The 24,730-nt window shown below is 34.8% G+C and overlaps 1 protein-coding gene across 1 annotated transcript in view; it reads left to right on the forward strand.

The window, feature by feature from the left end:
* The window catches only part of LARP1B (La ribonucleoprotein domain family member 1B), a 158,606-nt gene that overhangs the window by 101,873 nt on the left and 32,003 nt on the right, over window positions 1-24,730 (forward strand). The window contains exons 12-16 of the mRNA XM_025386738.1: window positions 1,401-1,524; window positions 1,970-1,972; window positions 16,272-16,304; window positions 18,131-18,342; window positions 19,107-19,213. Of these exons, the coding sequence (XP_025242523.1) occupies window positions 1,401-1,524; window positions 1,970-1,972; window positions 16,272-16,304; window positions 18,131-18,342; window positions 19,107-19,213 (479 nt within the window). The remainder of the gene's footprint in view (window positions 1-1,400; window positions 1,525-1,969; window positions 1,973-16,271; window positions 16,305-18,130; window positions 18,343-19,106; window positions 19,214-24,730) is intronic.

The following is a 24,730-nucleotide window of genomic DNA, read 5'->3' on the forward strand; positions in this document are numbered from 1 at the left end:
TGAGGAAGAAATGTTGATAAATATACATTTTGACATAAAGATACTTTAGTGATAAAAAGATCATAATCTAAAAGGCTAACACTGGGATTTAATAAATGGTTTGAGCTGACAAGTGACTTCATCTTTGAAGACAGAAGGAAAAGATTCTTTTGTTATTAAGAGCAAGCTACTACTTATAATGATATTTAATTTGCTTCCTATTTTAAATTTGCTTCAATCTGACAAATTCTTTGTTATGTTTTTTACTTGTTTAAACCCTCTTTGGATGTTGCCCTGTAAAGATTCATGTACCCATTAGTACCGTGTGGCATAGATGTGATATAGGGTTTTATTGGGAAAAACTTAGAAGAAATAGTAGAGTGTAAGCAGTCCCTCAAACTCCTTTTTTCTCTTACAGTTTAGGCCAGACATAGAGGGTCTTTATGCACCTGTGGCAAAGTGAACTTCCAGTAGAGAATGACCTCTACCCTCTGTAACGCTCCACACATTTGTAGGGCAGGGATGGAAACACCTAAGTGACTATGTAATAATAGTTACAAAGGGGAAGCCTCCAGAACCCCAGAGTCAGAGCGGGGTCTATTCTTCCTTTGAGCTAACAACAGAGTCAGAGAGGGGTCTATTCTTCCTTTGAGCTAACAACTCAAACCTACTGAGTCTCTTCGCTGCAGCTATCCAGGGCCATTCAGATTTATCTTTATCACATGCATCCATTATTATAAAACAAAGTGAAATCTTCTTGACCCAGTATTAAAGGTCTTCTAGTAGCTTTCTCCGACTTCCGCATCAGGCCTCTTTGCCACTGGTTCTACACAGATATTCTCATTCACGTAATTACTTTCTAATAAACACATTGCTTTTTCTAAGCATCTTATCTTTGCTCACATTACTTATTTAGAATGCTTCTCCCTTTCTCTAAATTCTCATCCTTCAAGAGCTGCTTTTGTCCCATCTCTTCTGTGATGGCTTCCTGATGATCTTAATTTTTATACCAATATCACTTTTCACGCACTGCCTAATATTATTCATTTTTATGTGTTCATTTCTTCCTTTTCATCTAACATATAAATTCCTTAATGGTAGGGAACCTGTATTAGATTACTTTGTAACTTCTGTAATACCTGGTAGTCTTGTATGTACATGCTCAACAAATAATTAATGATTAGTTTGTGTGCTCATGTTTTTTAATTACAAAATCATAATATTTTAGGGTTTTATATGCTTCTTAGATTCTGAATGTTGTTATTAAGTTTAATGCTAGATTCTTTATTAGAACATCTTTTCCACTCCATTGTGGTTAATCCCTGTTTTAGAAGTTCATTTTTTTGAGGTTGGTATCAATTATTGTCTGTTGGTTACTCTGTTAGCCAGTTTAGTAATTAGATTCCTCCATTCTACTTCAGCAAGAAGTTGAGAACTTTAAGAAGCTAAATCTCATTAGTAAAGAGCAGTTTGAAAACCTAACACCTGAACTTCCTTTTGAGCCAAACCAAGAAGTTCCTGTAGCACCTTCACAGTCCAGGCAAGGTATGTAAATCTGCTTTTGTGTAAGTGTCTGAATAGTATTAAAGCAGTTCTGAATTGTTTTTAAAAATTACTCCTTTTTTTTTTCTTTGTGGAAAATCATTAGGTAAATGGTAAAATGCTAGAATTTTAAAACTCAACTTTTATCCTTTTGTGAACTTCTATGATCACACCAGGTTATGCTCAAAGCCAGAGGCTTACTTAGAAGTAGGCAGAATTTGTTGGTTCTTTATGTATCTGATGTGATTTTAAGATTGCTGGGAATGTTTCTCTTCCAAAAATAAAATTTTTCACTGACTCACTGATCCTAAGAATGCAATAGAGTCATTCTTTTGTTTTAAAGTCTTAGCTGTGTGTGACAGTGTAAATAAATACATTGGGAGATCCATAAATTGAATCTGACATTTCAGACAAGTATAACTGATTTCGTTATAGTCTTTTCCCGAAGGTGGTTAAAAAAAAAGATTTATAAAAAGTCACACATGGCCGGGCGCAGTGGCTCAAGCCTGTAATCCCAGCACTTTGGGAGGCCGAGACGGCCGGATCACGAGGTCAGGAGATCGAGACCATCCTGGCTAACACGCTGAAACCCCGGCTCTACTAAAAATACAAAAACAAAAAACAAACAAACAAACAAAACACTAGCCGGGCGAGGTGGCAGCGCCTGTAGTCTCAGGCGCTGGGGAGGTTGAGGCAGGAGAATGGCGTGAACCCGGGAGGCGGAGCTTGCAGTGAGCGGAGATCCGGCCACTGCACTCCAGCCTGGGCGACAGCGAGACTCCGTCTCAAAAAAAAAAAAAGAAAAAAAAAGTCACACATATACAAAGATAGAGTGAATTTTATAATAAAACTCCCATTTTCCTGTTATACTTAATCACTCATACCCAATTTTGTTTTGTCTTGACTCCAGTCACTCCTATACCTCCCTCTGGATTATTTTGAAACAAATTCTCAATCATATGATTCATATTGTTTTATCCCTAAATATTTCTGTATGTGTCTTTAAAAAGATAAGGGCTGTATCTTTTAACACATAAATTAGCAGGACATTATTTCTAAAATTAACAGTAATTCCTTAATGTGAAATACCTAGTTAGTGTTCAAATTTCCTCATTCATCACTTTTTTTTTTTCCAGTTTCTTCAAATAGATTGCAATAGATTGATATATCTTTTTTATACTGTTTTTTGCCTTATAATTTATTGGTCCTTGCAATTTGGTATTTAAGAAACTGGGTTGTTTGTCCTGTAGAATTTCTCACATTCTGAATTTTGCTGATTATATCCCCATGGTTTCATTTAACCTGTTTTCTAGTCCTGAGTTATCTATGACTGTTAGTTCAGCATAGAGGCTTGATTAGATTAAGACTCAAATCTCTGTAAGCATATGTCATATGTAGTATTGAATACTATTAGGAGATACATAATGCTGTATTGTCTCTTTTTGTAATGTTAGCGGTCATTGATGATCAGTGAGTGAAGCTTTTATTTTACTAGGGGTTGCAAAATAGTGATGATTCTATTTTTAATCATTACATCTTACCTTAATAGGTAGAATACTTTTATAAAGAGAACTTTCCTCAGAATATTTATTTATTCTGAGGTAGAGTTCTTACAGGAAACTGAGTCAGTGCTGAATTATTTCCTTTTGTTTACTAGTTTCAAAGTACTAGCTGGTTCCTTAACATTCTTTGCTGGTGACTAATGAAGTTTTTGTTTGTTTGTTTTTAAATGATCACTGTGAACTCATAAATACATGAGATGGGTTTCACTCTATTATAGTTATTATTATTATTGATACCTGTGCCAGTTATCAGTTTATTGACTGTTAGCTCTAAAGCCACCTTTCATTTTCTTGCTCAGTAATAATGGAGTTGGACTGTTAACTTTAATGTTTCCCACCCCACACAAGGTTGAGCCCCCACACAAGGCTGAGCTTTGTCAGTACCAGACCTGCTGCTGAGTTGGTCCTTGTTTCTAGGCTTTTTGAATAGAAAGAGCTAGGAAATTTTTTAAAGAGAAAAATATATTATGTATTCATGTTGATATTTTCTGTCTAAATTTAAGATTATAGGTTTTAATTTTAACTTCTTTGATTTTGTAGTTGTATTGCTTTTTACTTACATATAAAAAATCTTTCTTCCTAACCACAGTAATGTAATTATTTATTTGCTAATCCTATGATATAATAGTTCCAGAATAACAATAACATTAAATAACAATATTATAAATACTGAAAGGTAACTTCTTTTAGAGTTCTTTAAACTTTAAACTTTTAAAAACTTCATACTTTAAAGCTTTCTTTAAGGTTCTTTGTGTGTCCCACTAGGGATGTTCAGTTAAATTGCTGGATTTTTTGTCTTGTTAAATTTGAATACTTTAAAATTGAGAATGTATGTTCCTTTGCACATCATAGAAAGCATACAAATAGCAAATAAGGAGATAAATTTGGCATTGCATGACATTAACAAAGAATTAATATCATATAAATCTAAAACCTTAAAAATTAATGTGAAAAATGGCAAACATTAACAGAAAAAGTAGTAAATGAAACATGAACATCAGTTTCATATTTGGGAAGACCAAATGGCCAATAAATATGAAAAGCTGCTATTTTTATTGAGGTTTTCCAATTAAAATCATAGTGATACACCATATTATAACCTAGCAGTTTCATTTCAAGAGATACTGTGGCAGGCTGTTGTGACTCATGCCTAAAATCCCAACACTTTGGGAGGCCAAGGCAGGAGGATCACTTGAGCCCAGGAGTTTGAGAACAGCCTGGGCATACTGTTGCAGATGTTTACCAAGAGAATATTTGCAGTATCATTGTTCATAATAGAAAAAAGCAATTGAAAACTAAAAAATGCACAGTTATAGTAGAATGTATTATAAGATGTGGTGTATTCATACATAGGAAAAATAGGCAGCAGTGGAAAATGAAAGAACTAACGTTATACGTGACGAAATGTGTTAATCTAAAAATATAGGAAAAAATAACAAAAATAAAAAATAAAAAAATAGGATGTATAAAATAAGCTAGAACAAAGAAGTTCATTCAATGTAATGCTATTACATAAAGTATAAAATTCATGGATATATGCATAGCACATAGGAGCCATGAATATAAGCAAGGAGAATTATTAATATAAAAATTTAATATATTAATTTACTCCTGAGGGTGGGGGAATCCCATCTGGAAGGTCTGCATATGTGTTTGCTAGCGTCTGGAATTTATGTATTGGTCTAGTTGGTTGGTATGAGTGTGTATCAACTGTATTTTAAAATTTATATATAAATCTATTAATTTTTATTTGTGTGCTGTAATCTCTAGTTTTTAAATATATGAACAGAAAAGTATAAAAATAAAGCAAAAATTTAAAAAAGATAGAATTTGACCCAATATATTGCTATGACAGGAAATGTTGAATAGATTAATGTTCAAATTAAAAGATAATTTTAATCTTAAAATTAATTGGGCTTAAAAAATTCACTCTATGCTAGTTATATGTCATAACATATGGAAATATTAGAAAGTAAAGGATGGGAAATCATATAAAAGAATGATCCTAATAGAAAAGAGTTGGTATTGCCATTACAATATAGAATTTAAGGCATAAAGAAGGAGTTTATTTTCACTGTCTTCAGTATCTATGTTCCTATTTATTCCCTATGCCTGCTCCAAACAGGCCTCTATCCTCCACATCCCAAACCAGCTACTGATAATATCACCAGGAATCTCTATATATAAGAGGGGTCAAATCAGTCCTTATCTTACCTGACGTCAGCATTAAATCAAATTAATCGCTCTGTCCTGAAAAATATTTTTACTTCCTGAACACTTATTCACTTATTCTCCTGCCTCATGGAGTCTTTTTTGCTAGTTCTTCGCTGTTTCCCTAACCTCTAAATTTTGGATGCTTTAGGACCCAGTCCTCAAATTTCTCCTCTTTTGAATCCTCATTAACGCCTCGTGTAATAGCATCAAGTCTCATGGGTTTTAAAGAGCATTATTATACTAATGAGTATCAAATTAGTATGTATAGACCAGACCTCCGTCCTGTATTTCAGACAAATATTCAACTGTATGGTTAACAGTTCTACTTGTATATTTTACAAGCATGTTAAATTTCGTATGTCCAAAATCTAAGTTCTGAATTCCCACCCCTCTCCAAGGACTTTTCCTCCTAGACTTCCACATCTCTGTAAATATTACCTCCATTTTTCCAGTTGCACAGGTCAAAACATTTCTGTGTCATTTTTGATCTGTTTGTTTTTTAAATTCCATATCTTATTTATGGGAAAGTTATATATATTTAAAAATATATCTAGAATCTAACCACTTCTCACTTTCTCCATCTCTATCACCCTGTAAAAGTCACCATCGTTTTCTCCTTGGTTAATTGTGATAAACTCCTAGCCTGTCTCCCTCCTTTCATTCTGACCACCCTACAAACATCCAGTTATATTTTTTGTTTCCTCTTAAAAATTATATATATTTAAGGTGTACAACATGATGTTTTGATATATATATATAGTGTAATGGTTACAATAGTCAAGCAAATGAACATATTATCTCACATAGTTACCTTTTTTTGTGGCAAGAGCACCTAAAATCTCTCTTAGCAAAAATACCAAGTATAATATAATATTATCAGCTGTTGCCCTCAGGTTGTATATTAGATCTCTAGACTTATTTATCCTACATATCTACAACTTGGTATTTTTTGACCTACATATCCCCGTTCTCCCTCATCCCACCCTTGGTAACCACTGTTTTATTATCTATGTCTATATACTTTTTTTTTTTAAAGATTCTATGTATAAGTGACATTATGAAGTATTTTTCTTTCTGTGTTTGACTTATTTTACTTAGCATAATGTCCTCCAGTTTCATCCATATTGTAGCAAATGGCAGGATCTCCTTTTTTTAAAGGTTTAATTCTATTCTATTCTCTCTCTATATATATACACATATATATACACACACACATATATACATATATACACATATATACACACACATATATACACATATACATATATACACATATATGCATATATATACACACATATATATACACACACACATATACATACACACACATCACCATTTCTCTGTTTATCATAAGTGGACACATACTTTAGTTGTTCCCATATCTTATATCTTGGCTATTGTGAATAATGTGGCAATGAACATGTGAGTGCAGATAGATATCTTTCTATGGTGATGATTTCATTTCCTTTGGGTATATACCCAGAAGAGGGATTGTTGGGTCATATGGTAATTCTACTTTTAATTTCTTTACAAATCTCCATACTGTTTTCTGCAATGGCTACACCAGTGCACCTTTTCATATACATGTTGACCTTGTTATGTCTTCTTTGGAGAGATCTCTAATCAGGTCTTTTGACCATGTTTTAATTGGATTATTTGCATTCTTGCTATTGAGTTGTTTGAGTTACTTATATATTTTGGATATAACTCCTAATCAGATATGTGGTTTGCAATATTTTTTCTTATTCTGTAGGTTGTCTCTTCGCTCTGTTGACTGTTTCCTTTGCTGTGCAGAAGAAACTTTTTCATTTGGTACAATCCATTTGTTTATTTTTGCTTTCGTTGCCTGAGCTTTGTGGGTCATATTTTTTGAAAAATTGAGATGTAGTTTACATTCAGTAAGTTTCACACCATTTATGTACATCATTTTGGGAACTTTGACAGATGAATACAGTCATGTAAACACCACCTAGTCAAGTTAGTGAACATTTCCATTACTCCCTGAGGATTTTTCCATGACTCTTTGTATTCAACCCAGGCCAAGTTTTTGGCAGCTTGTTTTCTATTTTCTATTCCTATAGTTTTGCCATTTCTAGAATATCATATAAGTGGAATCATATAAAATATAGCCTTTTGAGTCTGGCTCCTTTCATTTAGCATAGTGCCTTTCAGATTTATTCATGCTTTTGTGTGTTGTTTCTATTACCTTTTTACTGACAAGTAGCATTCCGTTGCATGGATGTAAACAGTTTATCCACTTATTAGTTGAAGGCATATAGGTAGTTTTTCTGTTTTTGGTGATTATGAATTGAGCTGCTATGAGTATTTGTTTACAAGTTTTTATGTGAATATGTGTTTTCATTTCACTTGGGTAAATGCTTTTGAGTGGCACTGTTGGATCATACAGTAAGTATAACTTTTTAAGAAACTGTCCAACTTTTCCAAAATGGCTGTGCCATTTTATATTCTTACCAACAATATATGAGGGTTCCATTTGCTCTACATCATCACCAGCATTTAGTATTGTTAGTTTAAAAAAAATTTTTTTTGCCATCTAATAGTAGTATCTCATTGTGACTGATGCTGTTGCGTATCTTTTTATGTGCTGATTTGCCATCAGTTCATGCTTGGCAAAGTGCCTGCACAAATCTTTGGACATTTCTTTTATTGAGTTGTTTTTGTTACTGAGCTTTGAGAGTTCTTTACTCTGGATACAAGTCCTTTATTACAGATGTACATAGGTAATTTGCACATGTCTTCTCAGAACCTGGGGCTTGTATTTTCATTTTCTAAGAGTATCTTTTGGGCCAGGTGCGGTGGCTCATGTCATATGGCTTGTCTTAATTAGTCTGTTTGTGTTGTAAAGTACATTGATTGGTTTTCAAATGTTGAACTAGTCTTGGATTCTCAGGATAAGCCTCATTTAGTTATTATATTATCCTTTTATATAATCCTAGTTATTATATTATCCTTTTATATATTGTTAGACTCAGGTTGCTTATATTTTTTGAAGCCTTTTGTACTATATTCATGAGGAATATTGTTTTTTTTTTTTTCATTGTCTTGGATTATATTTGTCTGATTTGAGTGTTAGAGGTGTTATAAAATGAGTGTCATAAAATGAGTTGGTAAGGGTTCCTTCTTTTGTATTTTGGAAGAGTTTGTCTACAATTGTTTATTTCTTACACATTGTTAGCATTCCCCAGTGATGCCATCCAGGCCCAGATGCTATCTGGGCCTGGAACTATTGGAATGTTTTAAACTACACATTTATTTCTTTAAGAAACATAAGACTAAGTAAGTCTTTTTTCTCAGGTGAGCTCTTGTACCTATTGGATTTGTTCGTTTCCTGGAATTTATAATATGCTCTTTTTCTCCTTTTACTGTTCGTAGGTTCTGTAGAGATATCTCTTCTTTCATTCCTACTCTTTATAAATTTGTGTCTTTTTTGTCTTGATCGATCTAGCTAGAGGTTCATCAGTTTAATTTTTTTAAGTTTTATTTTCATTGATTTACTTTATTTTTATTCCAGTTTTATTAATTTTTGCTCTTTATTATTTCCTTTTTTCTTATTTTGTTCCTCCTTTTCTAGTTTCAGTGGAAGCTTAGATCATTTATTTGACACATTTTTCTTTCCTATTATAACCATTTAGTACTACAGATTTCCCCCTAAGCAGTATTTTATGTGTTATTGCATTTTGATTTTCATTCAGTTCTATATATTTTCTAATTTCTTTTTAATTTTTTGATACATCAGCTATTTAGAAGTGTTTTTGTTTAATTTTTAAAATTTGGATATCTTCCTGAAATCTATTTGTTTGAAATCTAATTTTTAAGGGAGAAGTTTAAATTACTGATTTGAGAGTTTCTTTTCGGATATAAGCATTTAATATTCTCTCTCTCGCTCTCTATATTTATCTATATATTTTTTTTAAGACAGAGTCTTGGAGTCTCGCCCTGTCGCCCAGGCTGGAGTACAGTGGTACAACCTCGCTCACTGCAACCTCTGCCTCCTGGGTTCAAGCGATTCTCCTGCCTCAGCCTCCTGAGCAGCTGGGATTACAGGTCTGTGCCACCACACTCGGCTAATTTTTGTATTTTTAGTGGAGACCGGGTTTCACCACGTTGGCCAGGCTGGTCTCGAACTCCTGGCCTCAAATGATCCACCCACTTCGGCTTCCCAAAGTGCTAGGATTACAGGCATGAGCCACTGAGCACAGCCCTTAATTCTATATATTTTTATTTAAGCACTGCTTTAGCTGCATTCCACAAATTTTGATATGTTGTATTTTATTAATTTTTATGCTTTCAAAACATTTTCTAAATTCTTTTGAGACTTCCTCTTTATGTATTATTTAGGAGCGTATTCGGTGTAATTTCCAAGTGATTAGAACTTTTTCAGTTATCCCTCTGTTATTAATCTTATTGATATATAGTTTAATTCTATTATAGCCAGAGAACATACTTTACATTATTTTAAAATTTAAAGTTAATTTGTTAATTTCAAATTTGTTTAATTAATTTGCTAATTTTATCACCCACAATATAGTCTGTCTTGGTGAATGTACCATATACATCTGAGAAGAATGTTTATTATATATTTTTGAGTAGAATGTTCCATATTGTCTGTTCAGTTCAGTTGGTTAATGGTGTTGATGAGTTCTATATCTTTGCTGATTTTTTTGTCTACTGGTTCTATCTTAGGAGTGTCGAAGTCACCACCTATAATTGCAGACTTGTTTATTTCCTATTTCAGTTCTATTGGGTTTTGCTTCATTTATTTAGCTCTTTTGTTAGTTCACCTTATACCCATTGGTATATTGTGTCATCTTGGTGAATTGGCCCTTTCATTCATGTATGTGTCCTTGTTTGCTTTGAAATTTAGTTTGTCTGATTTTAATATAGCCATTCCAGCTTTCTTTCATTTCTCTCTCATGGTATGTGATGTATCTTTTGCCAACTTTTTACTTTTAACCTACCTATATCATTATATTTGAAGTCAGTTTATTATAGATAGCATATAGTTAGGTCATGTTTTTTATTCAGTCTGACAATATGTCTTTTAATTGGTTTGTTTAGACTAATGTAATTATTGGTATGTTTGGATTTAGGTCAACCTTTTTATTATTCCTTTTCTTTTTTTTTCTTTTTTCTTTTTTTTTTGCTTCTATTGCCCATTTTCTGCATTCTTTGTGTTATTTGTAACTTTTTCTATTACATTTTAATTTATGTACTGTGAATTTGGACATATATATCTTTTTTTTGTATAATTGTTTTTAGTGATTGCTCTAGGGATTTCTAAACACATACTTTTCAGTTTATTTCGAATCAATATTTTACCATTTCAATAAGAATGTAGAAACCTAACCACCATACCCCCATAGAGATTTTTTTTTCCTTTCTCTCCCTACCGGCCCCACCCCAAGAGAGAGGGTCTCACTCTGTTGCCAAGGCTGGAGTGCAGTGGTGCACTCATGGCTCACTGCAGCCTCAAGCTGCTGGGTTCAAGTAATCCTACCACCTCAGCCTCCCAAGTAGGTAGGACTACAGGTGCATGCCACAAAGCCCAACTAATTTTTTTATTTTTTTGTGGAGACAGGATCTTGCTACGTTGCCCAGATTGGTCTAGTACTCCTGACCTCAAGAGATTCTCCTACCTCAGTCTCCCAAAGTGCTGGGATTATAGGCATGAATCACCACTCTCAGCTGAAATTTCTTTATGTAATGATTGTCTTATATATCTTCATATGTTAAAAAGCCCACCAATGTTTTATTTTTTACTTTCAAGCATGTTTTAAATAACTTAAAAGGAGAATAGTCTATTATATTTATCCAGACCTTTACCATTTATCTTGCTGTTCCTCTATTCGTGATGTTTCAGGTTTCCTTCTGTTATCATTTTCTTCTGTCTGAAATACTCAGGTTAGTGGTTCTTTTAGAGCAGTTCAGTTGGCTATGATTTATAGTTTTCTTTCTTCTGAGAATGTCTTTATTTCACCTTATTGCCAAGGATATTTTCACTGGATAAAGAATTCTGGACTGACAGTTCTTTTCTGTTAGTGATTCAAAACTGTTGTACCACTTCTTTCTGTCCTCCGTGGTTTTTCGTATAAAATTTTGTAGTCATTCAAATTGTTCCCCTACAAGTAATGCATCTCTAGCTACTTTCAAGATTTTTATTTTTTTCATCTTAAGTTTATAGCAAGTAGAGTGTGATGTGCCTTGGTATGGAGTTCTTTGGGTTTATCCTGGATAGGATTGTCTGTTTCTTAAATCTGTAGGTTTGACTTTAGACAAATTTGGGAAGTTTTCAACTGTTATTTCCTTAAAAAAATTTTTAGCCCTGCACTTCTTCTCTCCTAGACCTTTTGTTGTCCCACGGGTTCTTAAGGTTTGGCTGATTTTTTTTTCAGTTTCTTTTTTTTCTGTTGTTGAGGTTGCTTTTCTGTTTTCGGTTCAGTTTCTGTTGATTCTGGTTGCTTTTAATCTTTGTCACCCATTTTAAGCACCTTAATTACTATTGCTTTGGTGTACTTTTCATGTTTCTTGTGCTTGAACTCACTGAGTTTTTAAAATATGTGTGTTTTTACATTTTTAATCAAATTTGGAAAGTGTTCAGCTGTTCCTTTAAATTTAAAATTTTAATTAAAAAATTAATAGACTGAGTGTGGGAGCTTATGCCTGTAATCCCAGCACTTTGGAAGGCCAAGGCAGATGGATCACCTGAGGTCAGGAGTTCGAGACCAGCCTGGCCAACATGGTGAAACCCCATCTCTACTAAAAATACAAAAATTCGCTGGGTGTGGTGACGCACACCTATAATCCCAGGTACTCGGAAGGCTGAGGCACGACAATCACTTGAATCCGGGAGGTAGAGGTTGCAGTGAGCCAAGATTGTACCACTGCATTCCAGCCTGGTTGACAATGAGACTCTGTCTTAAAAAAAAAAAAAAAAAGATTAATAATGTTTTCCTGTTCTTTTTTCTCTTTCTCTCAAGACTCCAATTACATGTATAATTTATATTAGGGCACTTGAAGTTGTCCCATACTTCATTAATGCTCCGTTTTGTTGTTGTTGTTTTTCAGACCTTTTACTCTGTTTTTGTTTTAAGTAACTTTTATTCCTCTCTTCAAGTTTATTAGCCTTTTCTTCTACAGAGTCTATTTTTAATCCATCCAGTGTGTGTGTGTGTGTGCGCGTGCGTGTGTATGTGTGCGTGCGTGTGTATGTGTATGTTTTAAAATCTCAGCTGTCGTCCTTTTCTCATCTAGAAGCTTGATTGGATCCTCTTTTATACCGCCTATATATATATATTTTAATATGCTCGTGTTTTTCTGTACTTTATTGAATACACAAAATATAGTTATGATTTTTTTTTCTTTTTTTTGCTAGCAAAGTATAAATCCAGGATTTGGATTCATATCTATCTGACTGCTATAGTTCAGTGGCTGGCAAATTATGGCCTATTGACTGAAACTAGCCTGCTATGGGCCAATGTGATAACGCTGGTCATTTACATATGGCCTCTTGCTGTTTTTATGCTACAAAGGCAGAGCTGAGCTGTTTCAACAGAGACCTTACGTCTTAAAAAGCAAAAAATATTTACTATGTGACATTTGTAGGAAAAGTTTGCTGAGTTCTGCTTTAGAGGCATTTTTATTTATAAAAAACCTGAGGTGCCAGTTCTCATGTAGCATTTTTAATTTTTGACCTTCACTAAACACTAACAGCATAATATTGAGTTTTATTTTTATGAAGGCAGTGGAGACTGTAAACAAGGCTCATATGGTTCAGGTATGAAGCTGTGCAATGATCTGATTTGGTAGTGATACAATTTGGAAAACCTTAGATAGTAGAATAGTTAGCACACCCCTAAGTTCAGTGGTTTTTACATTTAGCATGTGTAAGGTTCACCTGGGAAGCTCGTTGAAACAGATTAAAGGACTCTGTATCAACTTTCTGAATCAGTAAGGTAGGTGGGATATGAGAATATACATTTCTAACAAGTTCCCAGTTCATGCCAATAGTTCTATTTGGGACCATACCTTGAAAATTACTGCTTTAACCCTTTTTAAGTGTATCATTTGAATTTCAGTAAATGTATAAAATTGTATACCAGCACCACAATCCGGTTTTAGAACAATTCCATCATACTAAAGAGTTCCTCATGCACATTTGCAGTCAATCCCAACATTCACCTTCAGCCTGAGGCAACTAGTTATCTTTCTTTCACTATGGTTTTGCACTTTTCAGAAATTTTATATAAATGGAATCATATGATACATAGTTATATACTTGGAATCTTTCACTTAACATAGTATTTTTGAGATTCATCTATGTCATTGCATGTATCAGTACCTTTCTTTTATTGCTAAGTATTATTTCATAGAATGAGCGTACTACATTTTTTTGTCCATTCAACATTTTATGGATATTTGGATTGTTTCTAGTTTTGGCTATTATGAAAAATGCTATTATGACTATTCATGTACAAGAGATGGCCTATGCTTTTGATTAAAAGGAAGTTATAATATATAGATGATGTTCATATATTATGCTATGCTTGTAGTTGACAAAAAATGTTAATATGTTCTTGTTTCCTAATATATTTCCAATAATAATATTTTAATATTTACTATGAATATTTTATGTTCTTGTAATGAACTAATATTTGATAATTTTATGTCAAAATATTATAAATTGGTATATGATAGTCTATAAAAATTTTGTAAAATGTTTCTTTTGAGATAACCAACGTACTCTATAGATGTTAATCTTACAAAATTAATGTACCTACTCTTATTGGTGGGCAAAATTCACCCTGAGCACCTGGAATAAAATAAGTATAAAACAAATAAAACTTAGCTTTTGATTTTGGAAATGTTCCGGTACAGATAACAATAGGGAGAATTGTTTAACGAAATCCTCATGTATCCATCTCACCTAATTTCAACAATTGTTAATAGGTTGACATTCTTTTTTAATCTGTACCTTGCTTCCCAATCTATTTCTGGTATTCTATATTGAATCTCAAAGTCATATCATTTCTTCTGGAAATACTTCACTATATATTGCAAACTGACTAGGACTTACAAAACAAGTATGTATGTAAATTTTTACAGCACCATTATTTCACCTAACAAAATAAGCAATAATTTTTAATATAATCTACTACGCAGTATATGTTTAGTTGTCCCTAATTGTCTGAAATATATTTTTCAAATTGTTTGATTGAACTAGGACGAAACAAGATGCAAACATTGCAATTGACTGATAACACCATTAAGTCAATCTTAATCTCTAATTATTTCTCTTCCCTTGTTTTCCCATGACAATGATTTGTTGAAGAAACTGGTTAATTTGTTGAAGAAACTGGTAGGATTTCTTATGATCTATATTTACCTGACTGTATCTTCTTCATATCATTTAGTATATCCTTTATCCCATGTATTACTAATGAAGTATAAGTACAAAGGATTTAGATATAGAGGATTGAGTATATTCAAGTTTTGGCATTGTTTTTTTCCTAGTAGCAAGAATATGTCTTAGGAAGACTTGTCTATTTCCTATAACATCATAGTATGTCTGTCACTCCCACTTTTACTGATGCTGTGATTCATGATTTGACTCAGGTGTTGTCAGCCTGATCCTTTCATTAACAAGTTTCGCTCCAATCTTTTACCAAATGGTTTTAGCAGCTATTGATGAATATTCCCTAGATTTCCTCTATGTCAGTAGAATTGCAAAATGGTTATCTTCTAATTCCGTCATTTCTTCTGCAATCCTTATGTAAAATTTACTTATGAAGAATGTTCTTTCATCAACTCTTTGGTTACCCTGAAATTCAACTTTTACAGACAAGGAAGGATAAATGCTTGCTTCTTTCTTTTTATTCAGTTTATTGGTTTTCAAAATAATGAGTTGGTGCCCTAGGAAACTCTAAATGTGATTGAGTTTTAAAGTATCATTATGAACTCATGGAGCTTATTTATTCGATGTGTTTAATCCATTTTGGTCATTGTTTTTAGTGGTCACATTGTTTTATTTTTGACTGGTGAACCTCTAAGATTTACTCCTTTGTCCTTTGATTTATGCTAGTATTTTAAAAACTACTTTATTGCTTTTCTGCTACTTTATTGCTCAAGATTTCCCAGGCTCAGATTATACATTCTGTACTCCAGATGTTATTTCTTTGAGGAGAACTAATTAGTGGGAAATGGAATTTATAGACCATAATCTAAGTGATAGGAAGCTTACTCTTCCTGGGTTGTTACTGCTCCTAGATCTTTAAAAATGTCTTTCACAAAGGTACTGGATTTAACACATTTTTCAGTATATGTTCATGTTTTTATCTCTAGGATTGTATCTCTCTCTATATATATACACATGCATATATATATATATATATATTTTTTTTTTTTTTTTTTTTTTTTTTTTGAGATGAAGTCTCGCTCTTGTTCCCCAGGCCGGAGTGCAATGGCGTGATCTCAGCTCACTGCAACCTCCGCCTGCCGGGTTCAAGCAATTCTCCTGCCTCAGCCTCCTGAGTAGCTGGGATTACAGGCGCCTGCTACCATGCCTGGTTAATTTTTGTATTTTTAGTAGAGATGGGATTTCACCATGTTGGACAGGCTGGTCTCAAACTCCTGACCTCAGGTGATCTACCTGGCTTGGCCTCCCAAAGTGCTGGGATTACAGATGGAAGCCACTGCACCTGGCCAGATTGTATATATTTTTGGTATAAGGAAAACAGTATTAACACAATTCAGTTAAGTTTAGCATTCCTTTGATGAGGATATTTTTTTTCCCAGACATTATGTATGGTAGGCACTAGTATTCGATGCAATTGTGGTAGTTGCTTTCTGGAAAGCAATGAGACTTACTGTTGGCATCTATGGGATGATATGTAAGAAAATAAATTTTAATTTAATAAATGAAACAATAAATGGAGAAAATACAGACACAGCACAAAGGTGTTCAAGGAATGCTTCACATTCCCAAGAAAGGTAACATCTGTGCTGGGTATTAAAGGAAGGCTATGGTAACTGTTGCATTGGGTATACAAAAGATTCAGGAAAGGGACTTTCAGACAGAAGAAAAAGCATATGAAAAGATACAGAACAAGGATCAGTACTGACAGTTTGGTGCTATTTGTGTCACCAAGATCAAAGTGGAAAATGACAACAGATGAGGCAAAATCAGCAAAATCTCATATGCCAGGGTAAAGAGCCTAGGCTTATTCTAGAGGCAAATGGGAAATACTGAAGAATGTTAAACAGAAATATGAAATGATCTAATTTTCTCCTCAGAATAATCATTCTGGTAACAGTGAGGAAAATGGATTGGGAGAGGAAATGGCAAATGTGTAAGTTCACTTTTGACTTTACAAACTCGTGCCTAGAATAGTGCTTGGCAGATAGCAGGCACTTAATATTTGTTGAGTGAAAAAACAAAAAGTTGTTATATGAATCAAAAGAAGTAGATAAGTCTGAAGAAAAACCACATGGAAATAGAGACTATTTTTTTTGTTGCTATTACTTGATTTATCTGCTGGCTTATTTGGTATCTTACCATAAGATTTTCATGAGCAAATCAACAAGTAAAATAACAGAATAAAAAAAAAATAGTCGAAGGGTTTGAATAGCAGTCTCACAAAAGAGGAAGTCTGAAGGGTAATTAGATATATGAAAACATGCGCAATTTCACTAGCAATAACGAAGGAAATGCAAATATCTTTTAAATCCCATGAGATGGAAGAATAGTTAAGAGTTTAAACAAAACCCAGTCTTCACCAGGATGTTGAATTGTTGGAATTCTCACATGCTGCTGGTGAGAGTGTAAGTTGGTGAAATCATTATAGAAAGTGGTTTGGCGGTCAGTGGTCATTAAATCAGAAGATGCACATCTCTTTTTTTTTTTTTTTTGAGACGGTGTCCTGTCGCCCAGGCTGGAGTGCAGTGGCGCCATCTCGGCTCACTGCAAGCTCCGCCTCCCCGGTTCACGCCATTCTCCTGCCTCAGACTCCCAAGTAGCTGGGACTACAGGCACCCGCCACCACGCTCAGATAATTTTTTCGTATTTTTAGTAGAGACGGGGTTTCACCGTGTTAGCCAGGATGGTCTCGATTTCCTGACCTCGCGATCCCCCTGCCTCGGCCTCCCAAAGTGCTGGAATTACAGGCGTGAGCCACCGCGCCCGGCCAGATGCACATCTCTTTTGACTCAGTATTTCCACTCAGATATAAACCCTAGAGAAATGCTCATACCTATACAGAAACATGTTCAACAATGTTGATCACAGCATTGTTGATTAAACAAAAAACTTTGAAATAATATAAATGTCTCTCTGCAGGAGAATGGATAAATTGTGATATATTTGTACACCACATACTATTCAGCACTGAAAATGAACAAATTAGAGCAATGTAAATAAAACATGAGAAAAGTTTAAAAACTGATATAGTATTATGTTACATATATAAAGTTAATTATGCAAAATAATATTACATATATGTAATAATAGATCAAAATTCCAAATTTAAGAGGCTAGTTATCTCTGAGAAAGGAAAGCAGGAGGGAAATGGGATTAGCGGAGGTTACACAGGAAGCTTCACCCTTTCTTTAAAAGAAAAAGTCATAAACAGATATAGAAAAATAAAAATTTTATAAAGTTAGATAATGGTCAAAAAAGTATTTGTTATTTTTGTTTTTATATATTTGAAATGTTTTCAGTGAAAATCCTTTGAGCTTAGAGAATTCCAGAATTATCCTTATTCTCAAAGTAAAATATTTTCCTAGCATCTAAATAATTTTAAGAGTTTTTTATTTTGCAGATTTGACTGATGAATTAGCTCAGAAGCTATTTGATGTTTCAGAAATAACTTCGGCAGCAATGGTTTGTTCGTTGCCTACAGCAGTTCCAGAATCTCCTAGAATTCATCCTACAAGAACACCCAAAACACCTCGAACACCTAGGTTACAAGATCCTAACAAAACACCAAGATTTTATCCTGTTGTTAAAGAACCAAAAGCCATTGATGTAAAGGTATACAAAACAACCAGGAATATAAGGCTTGCATTTTGTATCCTTTAACATTACAGAATGAGACGTTGTAATTTCTATAACATCACATTAAAAAGTGTGTGTTATAACTTGTAATATTTCACTTAAAAATCGTACTTTACCATAGTGAGAGTTTCTCAGGTTAAGAAATTTTTTGGTTGGGCATGGTGGTTCATGCCTGTAATCCAACACTTTGGGAGACCAAGGCAGGTGGATCGCTTGTGCCCAGGAGTTGGAGACTAGCCTGGGCAATGCCGTGGGACCCCATCTCTAAAAAAATACAAAAATTAGCTGGGCATGGTGGCATGTGCCTGTAGTCCCAGCTACTTCGGAGGCTGAGGTGGGAGGATTGTTTGAGCCTGTAGGGGTCAGGGCTGCAGTGAGCCATGATCATGCCACTGCACTCCAGCCTTGGCAACAGAGTAAGACCCCATTTAAAAGTAAACAAACAAACAAAAACCTTTTTTACCATTGGATACTGTAATTAAAGATGAACAGAAAGCATAATGAAGAATCACACTAAGCTGCACTTCATTTTATCCTTGTGTCACAAACCTACCAAAGGACCTTATTAAGTTTTGTAACTTGTGTGTGAGATTTTTGAGTTTTGTGACTTCATATGATTTCACAATGTGTTATCTACAGTATGAAAATGTTTGAGTTCATTTATAGTCAGAGGGTTTTAATTTACTTGTGAAGTTCACACTATTGAAACTAATTGCAATGCTTGACTTTATTTTCTTTAGAGTCCAAGAAAGAGAAAAACAAGGCATAGCACAAATCCCCCTCTAGAGTGTCATGTTGGTTGGGTAATGGATTCCAGAGACCATGGGCCAAGAACATCCTCTGTCAGGTACTATATTTCTCAAACATTACTTTTTTTGTTCTTGATTTGAAGTTTTTTGAAAACAGTTACTAATTAGATATTTCAAAATATTTAAAAATTAATATGTTAGCAAATTACAGAACAATGAAAATGGTACAAAGAAGCCAAAGAAGAGATAAGTTTTACAAGTATGTTAAGGAAATAATCCAGTAAGACAGTTTTCTTTCCCATTTAAATTATTTTTCACAAATGTGAACTCTTAGATTTACAAACTATGTAGGTCTATGAAAGTTATTATCTTTGGAAAATCCCAGAGTCTTAGTGGCATTTAATAGGTTCTTAGTAGATATTTATTGAGGGCATTAATGTGCTAAACACACTACTCAAACTATATAAATACTATGGAAACAAAGCATTATTATTTTGCTTTTTTCCCCCATTTTTGATAAATCATTTAGATTAGTTGATTTTTAGCAGAAATTTTTTTTTATAAGAAAGAAGAAAATTAATTTAAAAAAAAAGAAGACTAGAGCAAATCTTTTAGAGTGCCAGTGATATGCAAAGCACTGTGGTATGTTTTGTCCTTCAGAGGGGTTGCAGAGGTGATTTATTGCTCATTGCTTTGTGATTCTTTCTTTTAAATAAAAATAGAGACAGAATGTTGCCCTGTTGCCTAGGATAGTCTCAAACTTCTGGCCTCAAGCAATCCTCCTACCTCAACCTCTAAAGTGCTGGGATTTTTTTTATTTTTATTTTTTGAGACGAAGTCTCGCTCTGTCACCCAGGCTAGAGTGCAGTGGCACAATCTTGGCTCACTGCAAGCTCCGCCTCCTGGGTTCAAGCAATTCTCCTGCCTCAGCCTCCCGAGTAGCTGGGACTACAGGTGTGTGCCACCACGCCCGGCTAATTTTTTGTATTTTTAGTAGAGACGGGGTTATGTTAGCCAGGATGGTCTTGATCTCTTGACCTGGTGATCCACCCGCCTCAGGCTCCCAAAGTGCTGGGATTACAGGCGTGAGCCACCATGCCCAGCTAAAGTGCTGGGATTATAGGCATGAGCCACCTCACCTAGCCTGTGTTTCTTAAACACCATTTTGTGTTTATACTAGATATTTTCAGAATAATTAATGGATAGTTTTTCCACTTGAAAACTTTGGGAAAATATGTTTTTGACTGATTACTAGAAAAGGATTAGTTAGTTTCATGAAAAGAAATGCTAGGGAGTTTATCATGCTCTCAAAACCTTGAAATCTGTCTATTTAGTGATACACATTTGATTATTTTACATTGTTCTTACTAGATATATTGTCTCTAAAAGATAAAAAGTGCGTATGTTCTTCTGCACACCTGTGGTATACTAATAGTTATTCTGGGGTTATAAGTGACTTTTCAGTTTTTTTCCCCAGAGTATTTCTTTTTATTGGAGCAGTATATTTAGAGATCAACAACAGTGAAAAACGTTTAATTTACCTAATGAAGGACATCTTGTCTTTGTTGCTTCCAAGTTTTGGGAATTATGAATAAAGCTGCTATAAACATCTATGTAAAGGTTTTAGTGTGGACATATCTTCAAATCCCTTGGATAAATACTAAGGAGCATGATTGCTGGATTGTATGATAAGAATATGTTTAGTTTTGTAAGAAGCTGCCAGCCTGTTTTCCAAAGTGGCCCTATCATTTTGCATACTCACCAGTAATGTTTCTTTTTAACCTTGGTAATGTCTTGTTTTGAAGTCAGCCTTGTCTGATATTTGTATAATTATGCCAGCTTTCTTTAGATGAGTGTTTGCCAGTGTATCTTTTTCTACCTTTTTACTTTTAAGCAATCTCTTTGTTTTAAAGTGGGTTTCACATAGGCAGCATATATTTGGGTCTTTCTTTGCTTTTTATAACCCAGTCTGATAAGGTGTTAATCAGTATGTTTAGACCATCCACATTTAGTGTAGTTACTGATGTGGTTGGATTTAAATCTATCATTTCTTTGTCTCATCTATTCTTTTTTTTTTTTTTTTTTTTGAGACTGAGTCTCACTCTGTTGCCCAGTCTGGAGTGCAATGGCACGATCTTGGCTCACTTCAACCTCCAGCTCCCAGGTTCAGGTGATTCTCCTTCCTCAACCTCCTGAGTAGCTGGGATTACAGGTGCCTGCCACCACACCCAGCTTATTTTTGTATTTTTAGTAGAGATGGGGTTTCACCATGTTGGCCAGGCTGGTCTCGAACTTCTGACCTCAGGTGATCCACCTGTCTTGGCCTCCCAAAGTGCTGGGATTATAGGCATGAGCCACTGTACCCAGCTGCCTCATCTATTCTTCATTCTTTTTTGCTTTTTTTGCTTTCTTTTGGATTGAGTTTTTATAATGACCCTATTTTATCTCTATTATTGGCTGATTAATTATATCTTTTTATTTTTTACTGATCCTCTAGGATTTACAGGTATACCTTGTTTTGCTGTGCTTCATAGATACTGTGTTTTTCACAAACTGAAGGTTTGTGGCAACCCTGTGTCGAGCAAGTTTATCAATGCCCTTTATCCAACAGATGTACTCACTTCATGTCGTCATGTCTCTGTGTCAGCTTTTGGTAATTCTTGCAATATTTCAAACTTTATTATTATTATTATTACTTTTTTTTTTTTTGAGACAGATTCTTGCTCTGTCACCCAGGCTGGAGTGCAGTGGTGTGATCTTGGCTCACTGCAAGCTCTGCCTTCAGGGTTCATGTCATTCTCCTGCCTCATCCTCCTGAGTAGCTGGGACTACAGGTGCCCGCCACCATGCCCGTCTAATTTTTTTTTTTTTTTTTTGTATTTTTTTAGTAGAGATGGGGTTTCACCATGTTAGCCAGGATGGTCTCGATCTCCTGATCTTGTGATCCGCCCGCCTTGGCCTCCCAAAGTGTTGGGATTACAGGTGTGAGCCACTACGCTTGGCCTTTTTTTTTTTTTTTTTTTTTTTTTGAGACAGAGTTTCACTGTGTTGCACAGGCTGGAATTCTGTGGCACAATCATGACTCACTGTAGCCGTAACCTCCCAGACTCAAGTGATCCTCCCATTTCAGCCTCCTGAGTAGCTGGAGATATAGTTGCATGCCACCATGTCCAGCTAATTTTTTTATTTTTTATAGAGATGGGGTCTCACTCTGCTGTCTGGGCTGGTCTTGAACTCCTAGACTCAAGCAATTCTCCTACGTTGCCCTTCCAAAGTGCTGGGATTACAGGCATGAGCCACCATGCCCAGCTACTATTTTGTATTTTATGGTGATCTGTGGTTAGTGATCTTTGATGTTAACTATTGTAACTGTTTTGGCACACCATGAATCCCGCCAAGATAAGACGGTGAACTTAATCAATAAATGTTGTATGTTTTCTGGCTGCTCCACTGACTGGCCATTTCTCCATCTCTCCCCCTCTTCTTGGGCGTCCCTGTACCCTGAGAGACAACAATGTTGAAATTAGACCAACTAATAACCCTACAGCGGCCTCTAAGTATTCAAGTGAAATTAAGAGTCAAAATTCTTCAAAATTAGAAATGCCATCATTAATGACGAAGGCATGTTGAAAGCCCCAAGATAGGCTGAAAGCTAGATGTCTTGTGTCAAACAGCCAAAATATGAAGGCAAAATTTTGGAGGGAAATTAAAAGTGCTACTCCAGTGAAATACACAAATGATAAGAAAGTGAAACAGTTTTATTGATGATAGCGAGAGAGTTTGAGTGGTCTGAGTAAAAGATCAGACCACCCCCAATATTCCCTTAAGCCAAAGAATAATCCAGAGCAAAGCCCTGACTCTTCAATTCTATGAAGAGGCGAGGGAGGTGCAGAAGAAAAGTTGGAAGCTAGCAGAAGTTGGTTAATGAGGTTTAAGAAGCTGTCTCCATAATATAAAAGTGCAAGGTGAAGGAGCAAGTGCTGATGAGGAAGGTGCAGCGAGTTTTAAGGAAGATTTAGCTAAGATAATCAGTAAAAGTGGCTACATTTCTGCCGGTCTAGATCTGAAAAAAAAAAGTGTGGCTACCTTAAACAGTAGATTTTCAATGTAGACAAAACAGCCTTCTATTGGGAGAATAAGCCATCTAGGACTTTCATAGTTAGGAAGGAGCAGTCAATGTTTGGCTTCAGAGCTTCAAGAGACAGGGCTGACTCTCTTGTTAGGGGCTAATGCAGGTGGTGACTTCAAGTTGAAGGCAATGGCAGGGCTCTTTTGAATTATGCTAAATCTACTCATCTGCTTATGCGCTATAAATAGAAAAACAAAGTCTACATGGCAGCACATCTACTTACAGTGTGGTTTACAAAATATTTTAAGCCCACTGTTAAGACCTACTATTCAGAAAAAAAGATTCCTTTCAAAATATTACTGCTCATTGACAGTGTACCTCATCACCCAAGAACTCTGATGAATATACACAAGGAGATTAATGTTTTTTTCATACCTGCTAGCACATTTATTCTGCAGTTCATGGATCCCAAGGAGTCATTTTAACTTTCTAGTCTTATTATTTAGAATATTCATATATAGTCTATTCATAAGGCTATAGCTGCTGCAGCTAGTCTTTCCTCTGATGGACCTGAGCAAAGTAAATTGAAAACATTCTGGAGAGTATTCACCATTCTACATGCCATTAAGAACATTGGTGATTCATAGGAGGAGGTCAAAATATCAACATTAACAGGATTTTGGAAGAAGTTGATTCCTACCCTCATGAATGACTTTGAGAGACTCGGACTTCAGTGGAGGATTTAACTACAGATGTGGTGGAAATAGCAAGAGAAGTAGAATTAGAAGTGGAGCCTGAAGATGTGACTGAATTGATGCAATCTCATGATAAAACTTGAAGGGATAAGGAATTGCTTCTTATGGATGAGCACAGAGAGTGGTTTCTTGAGATGGAATCTACTGGTGAAGATTCTTTGAACATTGTTGAAATGACAACAACAGATTTAGAATATTATATAAAGCAGTGGCAGGGTTTGAGAGCACTGACTCCAATTTTGAAAGAAGTTCTACTGTGAGTAAAATGCTATTAGGACAGCATCCGTACTACAGAGAAATCTTTTGGGAACAGAAGAGTCAATCAATGTAGCAAACTTCATTGTTGTCTTATTTTAAGAAATTGCCACAGCCACTCCAACCATCAGCAACCACCACTCTGATCAGTCAGCAGCCATCAGCATCGAGGCAAAACCCTCCACCAGCAAAAAGAGTATGACTTGCCGAAGGCTCATATGACCATTAGCATTTTTAGCAATACAGTTTTTTAAAAATTGATACATAATAGTTGTACCTATTTTGGGGGTGCATGTGATATTTTGTTACATGCATACAATGTGTAATGATCAAATCAGGGTAATGGGGATATCAATCACCTAAAACATTTTTCTTTATTCTGTTCTATTTTTTTCCTTTTCTTTTAAAGATCTTTTTGTGTTCCAATCTTCTAGCTATTTTGTACTCTACAATATGTTGTTGTTAAGTATGGTTACTCTACTATAAAACACTATATCTTATTTCTGGTACTAACTGCATTTTCGTACTTGTTAACC

This window comes from Theropithecus gelada, chromosome 5 (genome assembly GCF_003255815.1).
Source record: "Theropithecus gelada isolate Dixy chromosome 5, Tgel_1.0, whole genome shotgun sequence".
Classification (NCBI taxonomy): Eukaryota; Metazoa; Chordata; class Mammalia; order Primates; family Cercopithecidae; genus Theropithecus; species Theropithecus gelada.